The following is a 25,873-nucleotide window of genomic DNA, read 5'->3' as shown; positions in this document are numbered from 1 at the left end:
CAGCTGCCTTTGTACAAGCTTAGAACAAACAGAAAGCTCAGATTAAACTCTGGAGTCATTTCACACACCTGAGATAGGGGTCTTTTATTTTATTTTATTCTGCTGTTACAAATAACTCAGCGTTCATATTTGCAAACTGTCTACTATAGAACTCATAACAATGCATCACTAACCAAGAGAACATCTGTGTGCTCTTGTTACTTATAGACTAACCTCTTAGCAGCAGAGAAATACTACTGACTGTTTTCACTCTTATTTTCTGCTGTTAGATTTTAGATGCTGTTAGCCTGGAGGAGCGATTTAAGATGACTATACCACTGCTTGTTAGGCAGATTGAAGGCCTGAAGCTTCTTCAAAAAACCAGAAAACACAAACAGGATGATGATAAAAGGGTACTGACTTTTAAACATGTGATTCTCAAATTCACTTCATGGTTTGGTAGAGAGGAATGCTTTAATTAAATATGGGGTCAAAATGGCATGTAAAATTGAACCCACAATCATGAACATTTATTTCTGTTATCGTAATTTTTCATATCCAAACAGAAGCTGTGTAAAATATCTAGATCCTATATATTCTATGCAAGATGGCTATTTATTTTGAGTATTAGAAAACTATATAAAAGAATCTAGTCAAAGGCTTTAAGCACATATGATGTCCTTTAAAAAAATTGGTTTAAACAGAATCATTTCTTGACTGATTTGCATGTGCAAATTTTGTTTAGACTCTCTAAAACAGTTGATAGTTTTAAAGCTCATGTTGAAGTCTCTTTGCTCACAGTGAAGGTTAGTTTTATCCAGATATTATTTATCCAGGATTTTTTTTAAAGTAAAATTAATAATACCTTCACATTTCTTTCTTGTCGTCTTATATCCAGTAGACAGGGCTGGGTAATTAGTGTATTTTTGCAATCGAACACTCTTAAGAAAAATTGTTCCTTTACTTTAATAATCACAAGACTATATTTAGAACAGGTTAATAAGTCAAAGATTTTAAAACTAGGAGTGACCATTATGATTGTCTAGTCTGACCTTCTGCACAGCAAGAGCTAAGGAACCTCCCTTGATAAATTATGTATCTAGCTCTTAACTTCAGTTTAAACCGCAGCTTATCTTCTAAAAAACATTTGTCATTCCGTGCTTCTGTTTTCTGCTTCTTAGGTTGTAGCTATTCGTCCTACTCGGCGGATCAATCACATTCCAGGCACTGCAGAAGATGAAGAGGAGGATGAAGATCATGATGACATTGTCATGTTAGAAAAGAAAATTAAAACATCCAGTATGCCAGAGCAAGCTCTTAAAGTTTGCGTAAAAGAAATGAAAAGGTAGGTGATAAAATCTGACATAGTGATGTTTTCAAAAGTTCACTAATTTACTTTAACTTTCCAATTGACCAGTCTTGCCATAGTCTTTCTCTGATGTTATGTTTTTGTAGAAGTTTTATTGTGTTGGGAATGGGAAAAAACTACATTTCAAGCTGAACAGCGTTGTTTTTCCTAGCTTTCCAATCATTTTCATAGTTAACCCCCACCACAAGGCTTATAAATAAGAAGAAACTTGAAGAAACTTGAAGAAAGCTGGACTTTATTATTAAGTCTTGCTGCTGAAAATAATTTGAGATTCTCTTATATAAAGAGCCAAAACTTTAATTTTCTTTATTAAAAAAAAATCTAAAAGTTTAATCATGCATTCATGAGTTAATAGCAACAATAATTACAGAAAAATCTGTTAATAGAATATTCAGGTTGCAAGTCAAGCACTCAGAAGTTAGGAAATGCCAGAATAAAGATTGCGTGTACAATTAGTTTTTCACAAAATCCCTATGAAATGAGGGAGTGATATTATTTCATATTTGGGTAGCTGACACTCAGAAACATTAAGGTCAGAAGTAGCCACTAATTTTGGGACACTAGGACCTGACTTAGCATTGTTAGCATTATACAGCTTCAATTGCAGTTGTGAGTGCTCTTGAGACTCCAGGGTGTTAAGTTGGACACCCAGAAAATGATGAAAACATAATTTGGGACCACCTCTGAAGAGTTTGGTTGACATGAAACCAGAGTCTTATAATTATAAATATTTTGGCAGATTTCATAATAGTTGATGCCACAAGCCTGGTCTGTAATACTCATATATAATACTTTTCATCAGGAAATCTCACTATTTTACAATGGAGGCAAGTAGCATTATTCTCCTTTTTACGGTGGAGAAAGTGAGACATGAAGATGTGAAATGCATTTCTTGGGGGCATTCTATTTGCTAATTGAGGTGGAGTTTGTCAAATAGCTGAGACCACAGAGGGAGGGAAAGAGAAAGAAAGAAGGAAAGAGAAAGAAAGAACAAGTCAAAGTAATAAATTTTGATAGTTTTGAAACAATATTTTGTTTAGAAATTTAGCTTTATTTTTAAAACCAAAAAAGCATTTTAAAAAACAAAAGTAAACAATTCTTAAAATTTAGTTTCTGCAAGCATGTATAAAATATTTCAGTTTTCGTGTAAATTTAACTAAAACTTTGTTCAGGTTTTTCCCGTTCAGACCCAAATCAGGAAAAATAATAGCTTAGTTCTGCTCACAAACTTAAAATTCATTAATAGTACTCTGCTTCATTGTGAGTCTTAAGATTTTCAGTGTAGTAAATAGAATGCTGTAGACATTCATGTACCACATACAGGTTTTGTGGCAGGAGAAAGACACTCAGCTCAAACTTATAATCTCCTTGATACAAATATTCATTACATACATGTATTTTCAGATTAAAGAAAATGCCTCAATCAATGCCAGAATATGCCTTGACCAGAAATTATTTGGAATTAATGGTGGAACTTCCATGGAACAAAAGCACAAAAGGTAAATGCTTGTTAGACCTCTATGTCTGTCATAGAGAAAGTTCAGGAGAAGTATCTGATATTTAAATATTGTCAGACCTAATTTTGTCTTTTAAATTCTTGTTGCATGGTCTGATAGCAGAAATGCCCTTACTGTGCTAATTTGATTTTTAAAATAAATTATTCTAAACCCCATAAAACAAATTGAGTGGCCTTTGAAATATAAATATAACTCATTTTACATCAGAAAAATGGTGACTGGGGGAGGATCACTAGTGAAAGGATTTGATCTGATTGCTGCCTACATTTTCTTATTTTATTGATTTCATATATTTTTCCTTAGATTTTTCACATTGTAAAAAATTAAAGCAGATTTTTAAGTGATTATTGTTGATACTCTTAGAAATGTACAGCATATTTTGTTATGCCTGTTTAATGAGTTTACATTTGGCACTCATTCATTTCTCTTAAAAGCAACAACAACTTAATGAAGAATAAGTCACTGAAGCCAATAAGATTTTGTCTTTTGTGTCTTGTTTTTGCTTTAAGCACAGCCGAGTAAATAGGTCTATTATTTAAATCAGTGATTCTTAGTCAGGCATTGCATTCCCATAGGGCCATGAAGTGGTCTTGCAGAAAGTACCTCGACTTATCTAGACATTTGCTAAGATTTACAACAGGCTACCTAAAAAGCACTAGTGAAGTTGGTACAAACTAAAACGTCATACAATGACTTGTTTACACTGCTCTATCAGTATTTATATTCAGACTTATAATTACTATATATGGTAAAAATGAAAAAGTAAGTAATTTTTCAGTAATAGGGTGCTGTAACTCTTGTATTTTTATGTCTGATTTTGTAATGAAATCTCTTTCTATATATAAAAAAGTTTTTTCCTGCCGCACGACAGAATGACATCATCAGGCTCTCTGGCCGCAAAAGTGGCCAGAGAGATGGGTTGGCGAGTATGGTAAGCAGGAGGTTTTTGCGACCAGAGAGCAGGGGGTTGACGAGAGTAGCAGGTAGGGAGCAGCACACTAGTAGTTTTTAAATGAGGTGATATCTGGTGGTACAGAAAACAAATCAGGCTCCTGAAAATGATACAGTCGTCTCGAGTACAGGCAGTCCCTGGGTTACGTCAATCCGACTTACGTCGGATCCCTACTTACGAACGGGGTGAGACAACCCTGCACTATCTGCGCCCCCCCTCCCCCCAGCAGACTGCCGAGACACGTCGCGGTCCTGCCGTCCGTGTCCTTCGTGGTGAGAAAAGCCGCTCCGCGTCTCCCTGGTCTGCTGGGAGGGACGCTAGCTCCGCATCTCCCTGGTCTGCTGGGGGAAAGCGCCCCCCGCGCCGCCGGAGGCGGCGACAGTGGGAGAGGCACCCCGCTCTAGCTGCGCTTCCCCTCCCCTCCCCCAGCAGACCAGGGGGACGTGGAGCGACTTTTCTCGCCGTGGAGGATGCGGGTGGCGGGACCGCTGAGATGCGCCGTGGTCCCGCCGCCTGCGTCCTTAGCTCCCCGCCTGCAAATTTTTTTAAAGTTTCCCTACATGAAAGCACAGATTTTAATACTATTGCAGGCTCTAAGATCAAGAAAGGAATTTGTTCTGGTGAAGAGAGGTCCAGAATTCTTCAGCTAAGAACGTACAGATACTGGAAAAGTGACTCCCTTTATTTCCACTGTCTACAGTGTGGCACAAATGTCTGTATTGTTCTTTTCACTGTGGAATCTAAATGTCAGATCCAAGCATCTGCCATTAGTTACACCAACATACTGTTCAGGTGTCAGAAATGATATGTGAAAAGAGAATTTGGTGGAGTTAGTCATGATCAAAACATGCAAAAGTGGAAATGTATGAATGAATTCTCACAGAACACTGGGTAAAAAGCATCTGTGCATAGCAATACAATCAGAGGATCGCTTCGTCATTACACCACCTCAGAGTTAAGAACTTTCTGACCTCGTGAATATCACAGGCTATTATGTTTCAACCACATACCCCTATATGAAATTTTAATTCGACTAAAACATTTTTCCCCATGTGTCAAAGACTGAAAATTAGAGTGACCAAGGTGCTATCAATGCATCTGCAATACAGGCAGTCCCCGAGTTACGCGGATCCGACTAATGTCGGATCCGCAGTTACGAGCGGGGATTTTCTCGCCCCGGAGGACTGGAGCGGCGGGAGGCCTGGTCCCGCCGCCCGCCTCCTCCGGGGCGAGAAAAGCTGCTCCCCGTCTCCCTGGTCTGCTGGGGGAGCCAGCAGACCAGGGAGACAGGGAGCAAAGCAGTGGAGGACCCGGGGCCGGACCCGCGGCCGCTTCCAGATCAGCTGGAAGCGCCGTGGGTCCGGCCGGGTCCTCCGCGGCTTTGCTCAGCGTCTCCCTGGTCTGCAGACCAGGGAGACAGGGAGCAAAGCAGTGGAGGACCCGGGGCCGGACCCGCGGCCGCTTCCAGATCAGCTGGAAGCGCCGCGGGTCCGGCCCCGGGTCCTCCGCCGCTTGCTCCGCGTCTCCCTGGTCTGCTGGGGGGGGGGGGGGGGGAGAAACGCAGCTAGTGCCCCCCCCCCAGCAGACCAGGGAGACGTGGAGCAAAGCCCGGGGCCTGTGGTAGAGCAGGTAGGGCGCTGCCGGTTGGTCCCGCAGCACTGCTTCTTGGCGCTACTGGACCAACCCGGCAGCACCCCAGCTGCTCTGCCCCAGGAGTCCTGATTCAGCCGCTGCTACTGGACCAACCCGGCAGCACCTCAGCTGCTCTGCCCCAGGAGTCCTGATACAGCCGCAGCTGATCAGGCCTGTGGTAGAGCAGGTGGGGCGCTGCCGGTTGGTCCCGCAGCACCGCTCCTTGGCGCTACTGGACCAACCCGGCAGCACCCGAGCTGCTCTGCCCCAGGCGTCCCCAAGTTAGCCGCTGCTGAAACTGACCAGCGGCTGACTACAGGAAGCCCGAGGCAGAGTTGCTCTGCCCCAGGCTTCCTGGAATCAGCTGCTGATCAGTTTCAGCAGCAGCTGACTTGGGGACGCCTGGGGTTCTTAAGTTGAATCTGTATGTAAGTCAGAACTGGTGTCCAGATTCAGCTGCTGTTGAAACTGATCAGTTTCAGCAGCGGCTGAATCTGGATGCCAGTTCCGACTTACATACAGATTCAACTTAAGAACAAACCTACAGTCCCTATCTTGTACGTAACCCGGGGACTGCCTGTAGTAGGAAATCAGCAACATGCTCTCAAGCATGGGATTAAGCACAATGGCTACAGTGAATGTACATTTGTTGAAAATGCTTCAAATATAAATCAAAGAAGAGACTAGTATTTAAAATATGTTTCCTCATTTTTTATTACATCACCACCCTTTTGGCATCATCTGGTAGTTATTTATTTAGTTTTTAATTGTACATACCCAAATCTTTGGTATAAACAAACATTCAACAATACAATTTCTCAAAGCAGAACATGTCAAAATATTTTTTTAGACTTCTAACTATGCTTTACTTAAGCTCTTGGAATCACTGCGTGTATAGAATTCTATAGAGAAGGACTATTTTTAGGCTGTCTAGTTGTTCTAAGGATATAGCATACAGAGGTTCAGGAAAATAGAAAAGAGAGAAATGTGATACCATCAACTAACTATTGAAACAAAGTTAGCGACTATGACCTTGATGCTGTAATATGTCCTGATTTCAGTGGGACTCTGTACACCTACAGTGGTAGGTGTTAAGGTCTGTCCATGAAGGTCCCATTTCAGGAGATCCTAAAGAATTGTTAATGATCCCAATCTTGCTGTCATCATTCAAACACAATTCCTGTTGAGACTGTCCACAGGGTCTGCCTCTAAGTTTTTGTCATTCTTTTAACAACACACTTTTAAAAACTTGCAACAAAAATATAGCTCGGACTGATAAAATATGCTACAAGGCAGAGCAATTTAAAAGTACTGTAGTTTTCATATCCCAGAGTGACATAGTTATACTGACGTAGGTCTGTAGTGCAGACCCAGCCACAGGTGGGTCAGCGTGTGTGTTGCCTAGCTCTTTGAGCAGACTGAATAGGTCGCTAAAGAGGACTGGTCTAAGCTGATCCATCATAATGAAAAATCCAAAAAGATAATGGAAGCCAGATCACCAGGACATCAACTTAGGGAAGAAAGCATAGCAGACACCTCAGCTTGAGAATAAAGGACTGAGGGAAGTGAGGTGTGGGAGAATAAAACTGAGCTCTGGAGAAATGTTTGGCTAGAGTTTCCCCTACAATATGTACCAGTTCCGACTTACATACAAATTCAACTTAAGAACAAACCTATAGTCCCTATCTTGTACGTAACCCGGGGACTGCCTGTAGTTGAAAGGTGTGATGTAAATGAAGCCTTTTCCAGTCTTGCAAATTTTGTTACCACATTTTTATAGAAACCTCACAGAGGCTTGATAAAGAAATCTGTTTCCTTCCTGAATATTTAAATACTTTGTTACTTAGAGCTTCATTAAGTGGTTTTTATTAGGGTTCCAATAGGAGAACTATTTATGGTCTTAATCCAGACCACATTCTGTAAGTTACAAACAGCAAAACGTGGATCAATCATGACTTAGTTGAACCACGTTACAATACTACTTAATTTACATGAGGGACGTTAAAATGCATTTAAGTAAAAAATGTCAGCGGTTATATGTGGAAGGGGGGCAGTCGGCTCCCCACAATCTGATGTGTGCAGGGAGCTGTCTTTCAAGCTGGCTTTCCATGCATACTATGCATTTCCAATCCATGCCTGCTCCCCAGCCCCTGATAGCGTAGCAGCAGTGTGAATGGTGGGAGGGTGGACGGGCCACCGGGCTCCTTGCAATTCAAGTTTTTTAGTGTTGGCAGTATTAAGAGATCAAAAGTTTCTTAAACCTAGATATTGCTAACCCCTTTTCAAATGAAACAGTTTATTCTAATAGTTTAGGACTGCAACGCTGAGGCTGTTTGCGCACTGTGAGCTATGTTTACACTGAGCAAGCTGTGTACGTACGCAAGATTCCTCTTCTTGTGTACAAAGAGTTGCATTAACATAAGTGTAGTTTAGCTGCAGTACTACTGACTGCAGCAGTGGAAGTGTGTGCTGAGTATAGACCTGCCTTGAGACTGAAGGGTAGGTACTCTGTATGGGAAAGCCATGCCTTTGCTACCCATGCAATCATTGCCATACTGCTGTTTATAACTGCAGCAGTGCAGTCAGAGAGCATGAGACAATGGGACTCACATCCCTAGTTTGTAGCATAAACATAGTCTTAAAAGTCAGGCTCTCAGTCTATTTTGGGTCTGAATACTTAAATATTAATAGTTTGTGTTGTCAAATGTTATGTTTGCAGTCAGCTTTTGGGAAAAGGGGAGTGTACAATAAATATGTGTAAAGATGCCTAGAGGATAGATCATTCAATTAATTCTTCATTCCTCCTGAAACATCTGGCACCATTGTTGAAAGACAGGCTGCTGGGCTAGCTGGCCCATTGGTCTGATCCAGTATGGCCGTTCTTGTGTTCTGTTCTTTTGAAGTCCTGAAAATTTGCTTTGAATTGTTAAGCGGAATCTGAAGTGTTTCTACTGATAAATGTTTTAGTATGTTAGAGTCTTGTGCTCCAAAGCTGAAAGTTGCTGTAGAATCAACCAAATGCATTCACAAAATTGAGCTGATGAAACTAGTTCCCAAATTGGACATTTTCGTAGGACTGGGATGATTGTTACGTTCAAGTTCTTCTTTAATAACTAGATGAAATCACTACAAACAGAGGGAAGGTTGCCAAAAACTGGGAAAGGCCAGTTTCAGTGTAATACAAATAATTTTAGCATTCTAAATAAAAATAAGTGGTTCCAAAACTAAACTGAAAAAAAATACTTGAGGTTCTTTCAGCTACTATGATCAATTTGCATTTGCTTTGTCACAACACAAGGGAAGGAGAACCTATAGCTCATGAGCCAGATCTGGCCTCTGGCTTGCCTTGATCTGGCCTGCAGTAAGGTGCAGGCTGATGCTGGTGCTGCAGCCCTACAACAAGTCTCCGAGCCTCCGCACTCTTCTTCCCCCACCCCGCTTTCCACATGGCTGGAAACCGACTCTCTGCTATGGGCAAAGCAGTGGGGAGCCAGCGCTAAAGCCCCTGAGTGGCCAGCTCTGCCTGGTGTGGGGAAGGAAGTGGTGCAGCATGCTGCCATTTCCTTCTCCCCCTTTTCCCCCCTCTGGAGCAATAGCAACACAGGGAATCATGGCCAGTGGGAGCAGCAGGGAGCGTTGCCTGCAAGTACAGGGTGGTTTAGGAGCACCTGTGGTCCTCTGCCAAACAGAAGCTGTGCCAAGTAAATGCCCCAATTCCCTGGAGCAGGAGTTGTCTCCTCAGTGCAGGATTGGGGGAGACAGGAGGCAGAGACACAGTGGGGGTCCCAACTGCTGCACCTCTGCCTTATAAATGTAGTAAGAGCTACCCAGATTTTACTACATTTAGAAGGCAGAGGTGCAATGGGGAACCTGGCATGAGCAAGGACTGCATCTCCCCCCCCCCCCATTGACTAATTGGTTAGTCAGTGGAAATTCCATCGACCATTCGATTAGCTGATTAATTGAAATTTAACATCCCTAGTTGCAGGAGCTTTGAGGGGGTTTTAACCTGAGGCAGGAGTTCAGTAGGGGTACAGGGATTTGGGTTGTGAGCAGGGGTAGGAGTTGGGGTTGCAACATCTGGGAGGGGGTTGTGACTTGGAGGAGGAGTGCAAGAGAGAGTGGAGAGTCTGGGAAGGGGTATGAGTGCATGAGCAGCTGCAGGGGCCATGTGTGCTGCTCTGAAGGCTGCGAGCCAAGGAGAGGGATACTTCACATGCTGCTTGTCCTGTAAACAAGCATCTCCTATTGGCCAGAAACCAGCCAGTGGGAGCTGCAAGATTGTGCTAGGGGTGGGGGCAGTATGAGATGCTTGTCTCCTTCCCCCCCCCCCCCCCCCAAGGCTCCCCATGTTCACAGAAGCACATGGCCGCACAGCCAGCTTTTCTGAGCAACAAGCAGGGGCGGGGCAGGCAGGGAGCGTGGCTAAGACTACTGCTGGCCGGCTCCGGCCTGTGGTCCGTATTTTGCTGACCCTGGTTTATCTACATCTATTACTTCTCCACTTGCCAAATGATACCATGGTAGAGATGGCTTAAATCTTGTCACCTTGGACAAATGTGCTGGATTTGTAATCCAGCCTACTGTATTTATACCTACATGCCGTGTCTGTATGTACTGTAATACATTCACAGTAGTGTATTGGAAACCTTAGAAATACAATTATACTTGTATTTTGACCTCTGTGGCTCAGTACAGTGGTGGGTGTTTTTTCAAGGAAATGTCACGTAGTTCTTAATGAGAGTTCATGTGCATTTTAAATGTGAAGTATTTTTCATCATAAGATAATGTGTGACATGCTATCTCAGGACTGATATGTTATTTACCCAAGGCCAAAACATGTTGTAGGTCTGAGCTATGTCTACTGGAAAGCAAATGCTATAAAATCTCTGACATTTACTTGTCATTTCTGGAATGGTCCCTCCTGTTTTTCCTATCTCTGTCTCTGAGTGTCATAGTTTCAGGGTAACTGTACTTATGTCTTCTACTGCCTCTTGTTCTCCTCCTACATCTCCAAAATAATTATTGGTCTACTGCAGTAGTTCCCAGTCAGGTCTGAGGTGTCTCATCATCACCTAAGTCATTCTGTCTCCATGCTTTGCTTTCATTCTGGAAGCAATGAACGATATATTAGCAGCAGTTACTACACAGCTCTTTAAGTACATATATTCTTAAGGTTAAAAGCATGACAGAAAAAAAAATCCCACGGGTTTCCCTTCAGTCTTATAGGGCCAAAATCTTACGTAGACCAAATTCTTTCCACGTTTTCTGTAAAGGTTTGGCTCAAACAACTCCCAAACCACCCTTTTCTTCTGCCCATATGATGGGTACTAATTTAGCTACAACTACTCAAGAGCAAGATCTTGGAGTCATTGTGAATAGGTCTCTGAAAACATCCATTCAGTATGCAGCTTCAGTCAAAAAAGCAAATAGAATGTTAGGAATAATTTAAAAGGGGATAGAGAATGAGAGAGAATATCTTATTGCCTCTATATAAAACCATGGTACTCCCACATCTTGAATACTGTGTACAGATGTGGTCACGTCATCTCAAAATAGATATGTTGGCATTGGAAAAGGTTCAGAAAAGGGCAACAAAAATTATTAGAACAAAAATTATTACAGGTTTGGAACGGGTCCCATATGAAGAGAGATGAAAAAGACTGGGACTTTTCTGCTTAGAAAAGGGGAGACTAAGGGGAGATATAATAGAGGTCTATAAAATTGTGACTGGTGTGGAAAAAGTGAATAGGGAGAAGTTATTTACTTATTCCCACAATATAAGAACTAGAGGGTCACCAAATGAAATTAATAGGCAGCAGGTTTAAAACAAACAGAAGGAAGTTTTTCTTCACTCAGCGCACAGTCAACCTGTGGCACTACTTGCCAGAAGATGTTGTGAAGACTAGGACTTTAACAGGGTTCAACAACGAGCTAGATAGATTCATGGCTAGGTCCATCAATGGCTATTAGTAAGGATGGGTAGAAATGGTGTCCCTAGCCTTTGTCTGGAAATGGATGACGGGAGAGGGATCACGTGAGGGTTACCTGTTGTGTTCCCTCTCTCTGGGGCATCTAGTATTGGTCACTGTTGGCAGACAGGATACTGGACTAGAGGGACCTTTGGTCTGACCCAGTATGGCCGTTCTTGTGCCCACATACTTTGGGCAGAAAACCTGTCCATTTGCTAGACCAGAAAAAAGACTATTGAGTCACTTTCAACACATTGATGTTAAGGCAAAAGCCCTTTGTCTCCTTACTCTCTGAAAATCCAGTTTGAACCAGAATTTGCAAACCTTTCTGGAGGTGGTTTTTTTTGTGTGTGCCTGAGTCTTCCATCTTTGGTTTTACCCTGATATTATTCCACTGGCTGAATTGAAATTACTTTTGGTTTATATTGGGATAAGTAAAAGCACATTCAGGCCCTTAAATTCTTGTGGTCCTTTGTTCCTTTTAATGAAAGTTATTCCAGATGTAAAATTGCTTGATTCTCCTGTAACTGTATAACTGGCATGTAGATTATATTTAATTTAAAGATCAGTGATTGCCCTATTTGCCATGATTGCTTTTATATTGAGGGATTCTATCCTTGACTCCATTTAGAATAAGATCAGGATGTGCCTTTGTTCATTTTAGAATTTCGTTGTGTGTTCAAAGGTTGCTGGAATTGAGTAAACCGTGTAGTTGACTTCATTTGTGTATTCAGAGGTGTATAACAAACAGTGTATATGTGCGTAGTTTAGATTGAGGTATATAACAAACAGTGTATATGTGCGTAGTTTAGATTACTTGTCTGTCATACTTACAATTGAGGCTGATGTATTTGCCAATATACATGCTGTGCCCTGAATAACAATTTGACACTTCAGATAAAGTAAGTAAAGCTTCTATTGCAAACCTCAAACTCATGTCTAAGATTGTCAAATTTGACTGGAGGTATTGTCAAATGATATCTGCACTGATGTCTGAGTCTAGATTGTTTCTGTGCGTTAAAGGTATTCGCATATACTTTTCTTCATTTCCCCGGGTTGTGAACCTTATGAGACCATCCAGAGTAATCTATTTACAAGGCACTGCCTTTCACCTTTCTGCTGAGATTGCCAGCAAGGACCATAATATTGATTTTTTTTTTTTTTAATGTGGGATAACCAATTCACTGCAGTTGGACTGAGACCATCTCATTTTACAAAGGTCACTGAATTGCTATCATATAACTGTTGCTACTAAGATGGGTCAGATTTTGAATCCATAATCTAGAGGTGAAGGCTTCGTATTCCAGTACCAGGATCTATCTGATTTCCTTTTAACACATTTCTTTGCAAAGGGTAAGGGAGGTTGTATTGATTTTTAACATTGTGGCGGTGGTGTTTTAGGAGTCTTAATTCTTCAAGGAAGGAAAAACTGTAATTTTACTGTTCCTCAGAAAGCAATCTGAAATGTTACCATTTACAACAGTAACCAAATTCTATCAATTCCATTTCAGAAACAATGTTTTTTATTCTTTAAAGGAAGATAATGCTGATCTCCTTATTTTTGTGCTTGTCAGATCGTCTGGATATTCGTGCAGCCAGAATTCTTTTGGACAATGACCATTATGCCATGGAGAAGTTGAAGAAGAGAGTTTTGGAGTATTTAGCTGTCAGACAACTTAAAAACAACCTAAAGGGACCCATCCTTTGTTTTGTGGGTCCCCCTGGAGTTGGTAAAACTAGTGTGGGAAGATCTGTTGCAAAAACTCTGGGCCGAGAGTTCCATCGGATTGCCTTAGGAGGAGTATGTGATCAGTCTGACATTCGAGGTCACAGGTAAACTATCTTTGTTTTATATTGGTGGTTTTCCTTCTCCTTCCTCCCCCCACTCCATGCACTGTTACCTCCTAGTGGTGATTTCCCTTCATTTTCTCACTAGTGTTTCTTTTATTAAGAGAGGGTTGAATGTGGTTGTAGCATGGAAGTGCTTTAACTTGTAGACAAAGCCTAAATGAAATAATCTTGCAGAACCACAGTTATAAGAAGTAACTGTTTTTTACGCAAATATAGAAAGGCACACACATTGTCCAATAGGCATGTGAACGTTTAACCAGTTAATCGGGAAGCCTCACCTGCTATTTAGGTTGTCTAATGTGGGCTGGAACAGCTTTCTGCCTGCTCTAGGCAGGGACTGCTCCTGCCTCACAGAGGCCTACTGTGCACAGAGCAGCCCCTGTCTGTGGCAGGGAGGGGTCACTCTAGCCACACTTATTCACCTCTCCTCCCCTTAATTGATTAACTGATTAAACAATAGGTTTAATTAGTTAACCAATTAAATGGAAGTTTACATCCCTATTGTCCCATGAAGTTGATGCTGAAGATCTAATTGAAGGCCTTGTATTGGATCACCCCATATTGCAATGATGGCAGTGGCATTGAAAATATCTTGAGGGCAGTATCTTCATACTTATCTGTGTTCTAGTCCAGTGGTGCCAGGCCGTGAACCACTGGTTGCCGGGCTGTGGTATGTTGCCGGGCCGTGGCATGTTGCTAGGCCACACCCATGCCTTGACAGGCCTGTACGCAGAGGGCGTGCAAAAGGTGCAAACGCCCCCTCTTCCCCTTCCCCATGGTCCCTCTACTGGTCTCTTGCACAGCCTGATGGGAGTACCAGGCCCTTGGCCACCTTCCCCCCCCCTTTGCCCAGTTCAGCGGGGGCGTTGGCTGCTGGGGGGAGCAAGCAGGAGGCTGCTCACAACCCCTCACCTGCCCCATGGAGCACTAGCTGCTGTGGCTCTGCCACTGTGGCTGAGTGTTTTCTTTGGCTCCAGTACCCTGGTGCGGAGCAGCAGCGCGGCTAGGGCAGGACAGATCCAGCTATTGTTGGGGGAGCTGTGAAGGGCCCTGGCTGCTGACAGAGGCCCCCTGGAGAGATATGAGACCTTCCTGCTTGCCCCATGTGCGTCCCCTGGTCTTGGAGGTGGGTGTGAGCATCCTGGCGTCTCATGCTGTAGCTGCTCCTGCCGAGTCCCCAGATAGACAGGAGCCACTCTTCCTGGTTCACATATGGGACATGCGGGAGGGGAAAGGGGCAGAGAAGGTGGGCTAGATGTGCGTGTCTGTGAGGTAATGACATTGGGGTGAATTATCTAATGTCATTACCTCACAGACACTAACCTTCACCCTCACTCTCACTGTTCTAAAATTTGATATGTCAATTTTATATGTGTTCACTTTTTTTGATTGTATCACTTTGGTATATATGGTCATGCCAATTTTCTTCCACAAATTGATCTGAGGAAGTGGGTCTGGCCCATGAAAGCTCATCGCCTAATAAACCATCTTGTTAGTCTTTAAAGTGCTACATAGTCCTGTCTTTAGTGCAGTGAAAGTATCTAACTTTGTTTCCCTCTTAAAGGCCTGGCTCATGACATTTGCATGAATACATTTCAAACAAAGTTTACATAGGTGTTAATGGCTCAAGATAAGAAAGGAAAGGGTACTTTTAACAGAATTTTTTTTTTAGTGTTGTAGAGATCTGCAAACTCTGATCCCTTATAACAGGCATGTCAAACTCGAAGCCTACTGAGGGCCACACAAACGAAAACTGATAGCTTTCAGGGCCACGTAAGGTTCCCAAATGGTTTGTCAAGCAAAACAAAACATTTTAGGTGCCAGGCAGAATACTGGATACCTGGCTTTTAAGGTATATTTTATAATATTTTAATAATTTGATGTGTAAAATTATTTGCTCACATTAAAAAATTTTACATTAATTTTACATAATTTTTCATTTAAATATAAGTTTAAGGTACTTTTAAATTTTGTATATGATACATAACTTCTTTTGTTGAAATAAAAACAAGTATAGATCATGGTTAATCAAATAGAAGAGGTATCTGTGAAAATTTCAGATACTTTGTAAATTTGAGATTTTGCATAAAGATATTATTAATGCAATTGCAAAAAAAAAGACACATTTATTGATATAAAATTAATAGACATTTTATTATTTTATTTGGGAATAAATAAATAAAAAACAAAATATTAACAAAATAACTCCTTCCCCTCCCCCAGAGCCAGACACTCCCATTCTAACCCAGTCCCCCTCCACTACCTCAGAGTCAGGACTTTCCAGCTTAATGCCTCCCTCAGGGCCAAGCCCCCCCAACCTAATGCCTCCCCCTCTTCCTCAAAGCCAGGCATTCCCAGCCCTCCCCCCTCCCCAATACCTGGGTCCCGGAGTCGACGTTGCTGCCTGAGGCGCGGAGGCAGCATGAGCACAGTGGCCAGCTGTGAGCGCCCTCTGGAGAGCCAGTGCAGAGTGCCCAGCCGGCCATGAGTACGTGCACAGGGCGGTTCAACTGGCCATGAGCAGTTGCTGTGGGACAAAGTGGCCTGGCCAGCTCTGAGCAGTCAGCGGGCCACACTTCCTTTTTTTATAATGTTCTGGCAGGCTGCAAAAAAATTCTGTTGTGCCAGTTTGACATGCCTGAGTTACAATGACATGCATTGTGTACATACAGATGTGATGTAAATTAACATGTGACCTCTTAAAATTAATTGCCATAATTAATATGCAAATACAATGTTACCGGTCTGTCAAAAGTTTGTGAATGGGTTTACCAGTCTATAGTATAAAAATGTTTGGGAACCACTGTTTTAGTCTTCCTTTTCAGAAGACAAAATTTTATACAGTGATGAATTTGAGCTTGACATATCCAACAGAAGTTATTTTTCACACTTTCTGGGAGGAGCAAGAAACCTTTCTATCTCCTTAACAATACTTTTGATAATATTTAATTATTTCATTTGGTTGGAAGCTTTCATTGCTTGTTTTAATTATTTTAGTCTTTTCACTTGTTTCTGATGAAATGTGGAAAAAAACTTAGTGGAATCGTATTTTCTCATGAAACTGTATGTAGCTTCTGGAAATTCAGAAGAGACTATATTAAACGGCAGCGTTGTGTGTGTTTTAATTTGTGGGTAACTTTATGTTGGAGGTGACTAATACTGCACCTCCTTTCCCCAAGGCTGTTTTCTCCACTGTTTTGGCAGTAATTACTGTGAAGCAAGCTGAGTTCTCTCTCCTTTTAGAAAGCATGTCAGTAAAATAGTCTGACACATTTGTTTGCCAACATTTGCATGGTCTTCAAAGATGAACACATTCTTATACTATTAATTATATGCATTACAAGAGCAGAACATGAAATAGAAAATGTACACGTCTTTACAGGAGTTAATTGCTAAGTAACAGTTATTCATATGCTACCAAGAGTGCATATTTGATTGGGTTTGGGTTTTTGACTTTACAGGAATTCTTTTAAACCTGCTGTAGAAGAAAGCTCCTCTTGTGGATATATCAGTCAGTGAAAAGAGGGACCTGTGGCTGTTTTATACACACAGAAGCATTTTTTTTTTTTTTTTTAGGTTATAATGAACGAGTGTGTGTTCTATTTCCATTTTGGTAAAAACTGACCTTTTAGCATCTGTCCATATTGCAAAATCTCTCAGGCATTAATGGAAGATGGAGAAAACTTAGCCCCTCACTTCACTATAAAGCCCTGAATTATAAGTCATGGATCCTAACGTTAAATAATAGTTTTCATTTACAGTTCAGGTATTTCTAATTATGCGAATGTTAAAACTTTGAAGGTTACATATGTCATTTAAATCATTGTGCAACGTGCTGCTATTCAAACTGGAACCACAAGAGGGTGTCAGACATTTCTTAAAAGAAGCATGCATTGATACTAAAAGACATGTTTTTTCAGCAGACAATAGATAGGACTTCTGTCTGCCTATTAGGTTTTCAGGTGAGTGCTCTGCTTACATAGTTCTCTAAAGTCAAAACACAAGATTTTTTCCAGTTATAAATAGTTCTTTATAGTTCTACCCCGCTAGTTTTATTTTAGACTTGCCATCTCATCCATTTTAAAACACAGAATTAATCATAGAATACTAGGACTGGAAGGGACCTCCAGAGGTCATCGAGTCCAGTCCCCTGCGCTCATGGCAGGACCAAACATGAATACTAGCGCTGTACAAAATGATGGCAGGTAAACACAATGTTAAGCTAAAATGTTTAAGTCATTAGTATTTTATAAAGGCTTTATTAAAATATTATTCTCTAGAAATGGATGATTTAAAATAAAGCTTTCTGTATTGATATAAATGTCTGAGCCCTAACTATAAATCTTATTAAAAAAATAAATTGATTGAAAACTCTTTGGCTATTAGGGTACGTCTAGACTACATGCCTCTGTCGTTAGAGGCATGTAGATTAGGCTACCAGACATAGGAAAATGAAGCGGCGATTTAAATAATCGCCGCTTCATTTAAATTTACATCATCATCTTGGGATGAGGCATACCTGGGTGGTCGACAAATACCTTTGATGTCGACACCCGCGCGTACAGACTATCGCACTGAGCCGACAAACAGCTGATCAGCTGTTTGTCGGCTCAGCGCAGCAGCCATGTAAATTTAAATGAAGCGACGATTATTTAAATCGCCGCTTCATTTTTCTATGTCTGGTAGCCTAATCTACATGCCTCTGGCGACAGGCATGTAGTCTAGATGTACCCTTAGTGTATTGCATCAGGAAAGAACAAAGTATTGTTTGAGGGTTTAGCACGAAGTTGAGAATTCTTCAGTGAACAAAGAAGCACAGAATTTGAGAATCAAATATATCCTTTTATGCCAATTAAACTCAATAAAGGTTGCACTCACTCAGTTGCCAGATTTATCCCTTCCTTCTTAACTCTTGACTATTTTTGCAGGATTGTGTGTATAGTGTTAGGATCTAATGCTTGCACACAACAAAGACTCAAATGTTTTTATTTTTGTCTTAGAATTGTCTCTACTTTTAGTGAGTCTTACTATAGTTGTTTTGTGTAGGGTTTGCATCTTTTAACAGTGTAAGCTTTTCTGCAGGTTGGTCCTACAAAGTCCTTTATGTAAAAACCTTGATTCCATAGTTGAATCTTCACAAGTGATCCCCTGCACCTATGTGGAGCCTGTAGTGAACATGGGTGCCAGTGAAGGGGTGAGTCCATAAGGATCCAATTAAAGAATTGGGAATACAAAAATTGAAGTTGTATCATGTAATTTTTTCCTGCAAATTATCTCAGATATGCTTTAGTTAACATAAAAATACCATTTCAGACTGACATAATGAATATTACCAGACAGAAATGTGAAGATAGGGGTTGGGGGGAGGGGAGAAAAGAAATGAAGGGATGGTAGGAGAGAGAAAGACACTATCTGCTTCTCTGTGGAATATACAGTGCCTGGGATGATGCTTGTACAGAAAGACACAAGGTTCACTGAGAGTACATGAGTCATTTGGTATGAATCAGGCTTCAATGCCACCTAATGGCTCCTTTCTATACCATTAAAGAGGACTTTCCGTTATCATTGGAGTTAGTGCTTGTTACCTCTCCTACTCATAGTAAATAAAAGTTTTTACATAGATTTGATATCACACTGTTTGTGTTTTATTTTGATAACCCTTATTCGCAATATATATATTTTGGCACTGAATTTCTAGGTGGGAGGAAGGTATATACTGAATGATCAGTTCAGTAGGAGAGAAGTAAGTGCGTTAGACTTCAGCATTATGTCATGGGGTGGCATTTCAATGGGCGTGCAGTTCCATGTGATGTACAAATATGGAAATCTGAAAACGCCCAGCTTTTACCATTTAAGCACTGATCACATGCTTACAGCTGGAATGCATGTGAGTCCTTTTTTCATGAGAAGCCACTACTGTTCTGCATTCTCAAAATGAAGTCAACATTGCATTACAAAAACAAAACTGTTTTATCAGACATCCTCCAGCAGTCTTTAGCTTTTACCCCCATCTACTCCATATGTAAATGTTTGTCACTTACATTTGACAAAAACTTCCTTATTAAAAAGAGAACTGAAGACACAGAAGAAACATTTTTTTAAATTGCCAGTTTTTAAAAAAAGTTTAGTACCATATACTATAGTTGTCATCATAATTTCTATGCAAATTAATGAGGGAACTTGCTAATATCCCTCTACCAGTAGTTGTTTAAATGAGCTTCTTGCAAGTGAAATTCTGATATTAGTGTGGACAGGACCTAAACCAAATTGAAAGTGTGTGTTAAAAATGTATTAACCTAACCTAATACAGGCAGTCCCCGAGTTAGGCGGATCCGACTTATGTCGGATCCGCAGTTACGAACGGGGCCCTCTCCCTGGTCTCCAGCAGACCAGGGAGAGGAAGCAAAGCGGCGGAGCACGCGGGCAGTGGACAGCCCAGATGCGTCTGGGCTGTCCGCTGCCCGCGTGTTCCGCCGCTTTGCTCTGCTTTGCTCCCCATCCTTCTGGTCTGCAGACCAGGGGGACGGGGAGCAAAGCAGAGCAAAGCGGCTGAACACGCGGGCAGTGGACAGCCCAGACGCGCCTGGGCTGTCTGCTGCCCGCTGTTCCGCCGCTTTGCTCCCCGTCCCCCTGGTCTGCAGACCAGGGGGACGGGGAGCAAAGCAGAGCAAAGCCGCGGAGCCCGAGGGCAGCAGGACAGCCATGGCGCGTCTGGGCTGTCCCGCTGCCCCGGTGCTCCGTGGCTTTGCTCCAGACGCCTGTGTTACAGCAGTTGGGGCGCTGCCGGTTGGTCCTGTAGCGCCGCTCTGGGCGCTACTGGACCAACCCGGCAGCACCCCAGCTGCTCTGCCCCAGGAGTCCTGATTCAGCCACTGCTGGTCAGTTTCAGCAGCGGCTGAATCAGAACGCCTGGGGCAGAGCAGCTTGGGTGCTGCTGGGTTGGTCCAGTAGCGCCGAGGAGCGGCCGCGGTACTGGACCAACCCAGCAGCACCCCAGCTGCTCTGCCCCAGGCATCCCCAAGTCAGCCGCTGCTCAAACTGACCAGTGGCTGACTACAGGAAGCCCCTGCCCCGGGCTTCCTGGAATCAGCCGCTGATCAGTTTCAGCAGCAGCTGACTTGGGGATGCCTGGGGTTCTTAAGTTGAATCTGTATGTAAGTCAGAACTGGCATCCAGATTCAGCCGCTGTTGAAACTGATCAGTTTCAGCAGCGGCTGAATCTGGACGCCAGTTCCGACTTACATACAGATTCAACTTAAGAACAAACCTACAGTCCCGATCTTGTACGTAACCCGGGGACTGCCTGTAAGACCAATATGAGGGAGCATGTGTTTTTCTCCAGTAGAGGTCTTTAGAATGGGGAGCAGGTTTAAAACTAATAAGCGAAAGTTCTTCTTCACACAGCGTGTAGTCAACCTGTGGTACTCCTTGCCAGAGGAGGCTGTGAAGGCTAGGACTATAATAGAGTTTAAAGAGAAGCTAGATAGGTTCATGGAGGTTAGGTCCATAAAAGGCTATTAGCCAGGGGGATAAAATGGTGTCCTTGGCCTCTGTCTGTCAGAGGCTGGTGAGGGATGACAGGAGACAAATCGCTTGATCATTGTCTTCGGTCCACCCTCTTTGGGGCACCTGGTGCTGGCCACTGTCGGTAGACAGGATACTGGGCTAGATAGACCTTTGGTCTGACCCAGTATGGCCGTTCTTATGTTAAGAAGCTGCTGTCAGCTGATGTCTAGGCTTGTGGTGAGGACACAAATGTTTCTGGTCTTTTGAAGATTCCTGCTGCTGTTCTGTTTTCTGCGTGAGCCTCTAGAGTTTGTCTAGTGTTTATAAAGCTGCTGCTTTTCTTAAATTCTAATTAGGATAGACTGCTTTGTCACTGATGGGAAGAACACCCCCACAAAAAAAGAATCCTATTGTAGGTTCAGATATGTTTATATTGTATAGCAGAAATACATAGTTGAAAACCATCTTCAATGTTCAATAGTACCAGTCACTAATTTTTGAACATTGAAACATGGAAGCAATTTAGATTCTGCAACGAGCAAGAATTTCAGTGAAAGATACTCAGACACATGGTGGTTATCATATTATTAAACTGTTATTCCCCCGTCACATTGTATTTAGTCTCTCTAATGTCCTCATATAGATTTGCCTTTGCATGGTATTTATTAATCTCTTGCAAAATTAGCATGACTTGTCAGTATTGTGGATCTGAGTCTGTCAAATTAATGTAATAATAACATTGGGTACGGCCCACTTATAGCAATGACACTTTGTACCACAGGATTATAGACAGTCTAATTTTCTCCATCGAAAGCTGTTACAGATGTAAAGGGAAAATTGATATCCATGTACCTGTTAAATTCATGCAGTATATTTAAACTGTCTTTCCTGTTAGCAGATCAAATTATGTAAATAAATGCTTGCTCATTTTAAGTTAGAATTTAATCCACTGATTAAATAGCCGTGTTGAATTTAATTAACGTGATTTGCCATATTTAAAAATTAGTACAAGGGATGAGGGAAAGAAGAGAAAGGAAGGGTAATGGCAGTAAAAAAGTTATGATTATATTTCTAACAGTATATCTTCTTACTTACCACACTCTTGTCCAACTCTTTTTAGCAATTGAGGATTGATTTCATGGAACTTAAGCACAAATGCTTTGCTGAACAGAGACCTATGCCCAACAGCGCTGCTTCTACATTTGAACCTTGGAAATCTCATGAGCCCTACATTGTCCATTTCACCCTTCCTATATTACAAGAAACCCATTTTAGCAGGAATCCAATTAACTCCCCATCTCTGTGTAGTAATTTTATTTATTTCTAGACATTGATTACCTAATACTTTGTGAATGGTTACAGTTTAAAAATATTGTTGAGTTTTCAAGACAGAAACTGAGACTGTACCTTGCAAAATGTTGATGCTGCTGGACTTGCCATAACTTCTTTGCTATTTTTCCTTTAAGGTTAAGGAGCCTGAATGTATTCAGCAGTTGTTGAGCCCCTAGAGAATAGCATGCCATAGCCTTTTATAAAGTGAAATGTAAATATCTCTTTAATTATAAAATCATGCCCTCTCCTTCAATGGACAAATGTAATATAAAACCATATCATTATTACTAAGGGGCTGTGTCTAGCCTGGCCAGTTTTTCCGGAAAATCAGCCGCTTTTCCGAAAAAACTTGCCAGCTGTCTACACTGGCCGCTTGAATTTCCGCAAAAGCACTGACTTCCTACTGTAAGAAATCAGTGCTTTTTGTGGAAATACTATGCTGCTCCTGTTCGGGCAAAAGTCCTTTTGCGCAAAAGTTTTGCGCAAACAGGCCAGTGTAGACAGCTCAGCTTTGTTTTCCTCAAAAAAGCCCCGATCACGAAAATGGCGATCGGGGCTTTTTTTGCGGAAAAGCGCGTCTAGATTGGCACGGACGCTTTTCTGCAAAAAGTGCTTTTGCGGAAAAGTATCTGTGCCAATCTAGATGCTCTTTTCTGAAAATGCTTTTAACGGAAAACTTTTCCGTTAAAAGCATTTCCGGAAAATCATGCCAGTCTAGACGTAGCCGGGATGTAAAATCCAATTTAATTGGCTAACTGGCAGTATCTGCTGGGTAGGAACACTATCTTGTCCCCCTGCCTCTGTCAAGGGCTGCTCCAGTGTCCTGATCAGAGCAGCTCCTGCCTGTGGGGTGCCCAGGCCCACCGTGGACAGAAAGTGCCTGAAGCAGCCCCTACCTGCGAGGCATTCTGGCCCACAATAGGCAAGGGCTGCTGCTAGAGCAGCCTGTCCATGGCAGGACCTCCTTCCCTGTGGGGCTGCAGCAGTCTCCTGCCTGCAGCAGGTGGGGAGCTGCTCCAGCCGCACCTGTTAAACTTTCACATCCCTAATTATTACATAGTGTGGTGATATTTCCTGTGGGGCTCAATGATTTATCATTAACTTTAGTAGTTTTGAAACCATTCCCATGATTTTTAGGAGTCATCTTTCCAAAGGTCATCCTGTTTTTATTCTAAGCAGTTTAATACAGATTATATGGCAGATCATTTAGACCTGTTCTGCATATTTGCTTTGTGAAGTTCATGAGATATTCGATGTGCTATACTGTTGGAGTATCAGTATCTTCTGAGCCATCAGTGTTTTGTTTGGTTATGGAGCAAACAGACTGACAAACTTGGGAAATTTGTGTGTTTATGTATAAAAATGAATATAGTTCCCCATACACTGTGTAAAAAGGCTCTTTCCTAAACAAATTTGGATAGGTAGGCATTCATGCCATGCATGCTTTGCTAATTTATTTGTTCTGTTTTGTTTAAATATGACAAAATAAATTATAAAGTTTTTGAAAAGGTTATTCAATTAAAAATCTCTGTTAATAAGTTCCAGTTAGGACACATGACTACCTATCATAGGCTTCATAGAATCAGGCGTTGGTGGAATTGTGCCCTAATTTATTACTACTATATGTCGCAAGTTAGGATACCTATGTTTCTAGGTAGTCAAAGGGTTTTAAAAAACTGAAAATTTTGCTTATAGTCACATACAGGATCATACACTACATGGACTTTAGACATGCTTTACTCTGCCTGGAGCAAATATTTCAGTAAAGGATTAGGATTAGAATATTATCCTTTAATCAGTTACATTAATTTAGTTGTGTACTCTCCAATGGAAACACGAGATACTTGTCCAATGATTATAGAGGAAAAAAGTGTTTTTTACAGGAGTATTATTGTAAAGCTGCTTCTTTTCAGATTTGTTTCTTTGAGTTTGTTTTGTTGTTTTCATGCCTGATCTCTTCTGCTTTTTATTTTTCCCCACTTGTTTCACTTAGGCGCACTTATGTTGGCAGTATGCCTGGTCGAATAATCAATGGCTTGAAGACTGTTGGGGTTAACAATCCAGTGTTTCTGTTAGATGAGGTTGATAAACTGGGGAAGAGCCTTCAGGGAGATCCTGCAGCTGCTTTGCTTGAGGTAAGATATGGAATCATCATATTCATACTGCCACATCCTGTAAATTAAAAAGATTGTTTCATTGCAGACTAGCAGAGTTTTGAATATCGTTCTTGGGAAGAAAGTGTTAGTTTGGTGATGGCACAGTTGGACTTTTATTGAGTGAAAGACAGGCTGAAATGATTTTGCATACTGTTAGTTATCTCAGAGATTATTAGATCTTCTGCCTTTTCTCATACATAGTGCAAATTCTACAGGCTGGACATCTTCTAAAATACATATTAAGATAGAATTCTTTAACTTTTTCTGATTCAAAATGGCTTTTTTTACACATGCTCAACATAGTATTTTAAACTTCAAGTAAAAAGTGAGACATTTTAAATGTACCAAACTTGGTTCTGTTAAGAATACTCTTACACTAAATGACAGAAGTGTTTAATCACATAAATTGTTATAGATTTAACATTACTAGCAGATGTGAAGAGCCCCTATGGGCCAACCAGCATATGTGCTGATTAAAAAAATCCAACTATACCTAGATTTAACTAATGTTTTCCTTGGAATGTAATCCTTTTTATTTGATTTTTCAAGCTTTCAATGGTGCAAGCTAATACTACAGCCAAGTTAATGACTTAGTACAGGGAGGGTCACAAGTGCTTACACTATAGTTGTTTAATTTTAAATTAGTTTTTTTTGTAGTGAACATCTAATTAAATGCAAACAGTTTGCACTTACTTGTTAATCCAATGATCTGAGTGCTTAACTAACAGTAATGGATTAAGCCTCATCAATGGTGAGTAAACAGGAAGAAATGGTTAACTGGTGTGGGCTGGAGCAGCCCTTGTCTGCAAGTGTACCCAGGGCCTCTTCAGCCCAAGATTTAAGTGGTTTACTAATTGAATGGATTTTACATCCCTATTACATGTTGCACCTCCCTAACTCTCTGGTCTGGCAACATCTGTGACCAGGCGAGAGAGCCGTAATGGCCAGGAGTCAGGCAGCAGGAGGGCTGGCAGTTAGGAGCCCTGAGAGCCCAGCGGGCCTGGCAGCAGCTGTTGGGGAAATCTCGCTCCCCTGGGGTACAGAGTCCCTAGAAGGGTCTGAGGCTAGAGGTCAAAGCAGTGAGGCAGGAGAGAAATCTAGAAGGAAAACTTTATTATGCATGAATGCAGGCTGACAGCTACCAGAGTGAGAGCAGCAGCAGCCCTGAGAGACAGTTTCAGGGATCCTTTATACAGTATGTTCAGACAGTTTAGTTGTTGATCGTTTTCTTTAATATATCAAAGTCTCAGCAGAAGTACTCTGAGATGTTTCTGTTCACACCAGAAGTACTAGAAAGTAAGTTTTACAGTTCAAAGGCACATGATAACCTGAGTGAAAAGTCTACAAGGCAACTGTGACAAAGATAAGAGTTTACATGACAAATTGTGACAGATTAGGAGTCTCCATGAAGTTGAGATAGGAGGCATTGTAAGGGTCTTGATTAGAGTTAAGATGATTTCTCTGTTAGAGAGAGAGAGACCTGGAAAACTTTTAACCCTTACAGCAGCTTTCTTGTAGAGAGTTTTGATTTCCTCCACAGTCCCCCCCCTTTAACACAATTGGAGTTATTTGATTTTTCTCCCACACAGCCCAGCCAGAAAGCTGGG

The 25,873-nt window shown here is 41.6% G+C and overlaps 1 protein-coding gene across 2 annotated transcripts in view; it reads left to right on the top strand.

Moving 5' to 3' along the window:
- Positions 1-25,873, top strand: part of LONP2 (lon peptidase 2, peroxisomal) — a 94,835-nt gene that overhangs the window by 7,901 nt on the left and 61,061 nt on the right. For both annotated transcript variants that reach the window (XM_075940219.2, XM_006121177.5), the window contains exons 4-8: positions 270-392; positions 1,161-1,324; positions 2,753-2,847; positions 12,996-13,254; positions 24,104-24,245. In XM_075940219.2, the coding sequence (XP_075796334.1) occupies positions 270-392; positions 1,161-1,324; positions 2,753-2,847; positions 12,996-13,254; positions 24,104-24,245 (783 nt within the window). The remainder of the gene's footprint in view (positions 1-269; positions 393-1,160; positions 1,325-2,752; positions 2,848-12,995; positions 13,255-24,103; positions 24,246-25,873) is intronic.

Source organism: Pelodiscus sinensis, chromosome 12, assembly GCF_052426305.1.
Source record: "Pelodiscus sinensis isolate ZL-2025 chromosome 12, ASM5242630v1, whole genome shotgun sequence".
In the NCBI taxonomy this organism is placed as follows: domain Eukaryota; kingdom Metazoa; phylum Chordata; order Testudines; family Trionychidae; genus Pelodiscus; species Pelodiscus sinensis.
Note: the sequence above shows the minus strand (reverse complement) of the source record. Positions and strands in the feature narration are given on the sequence as shown.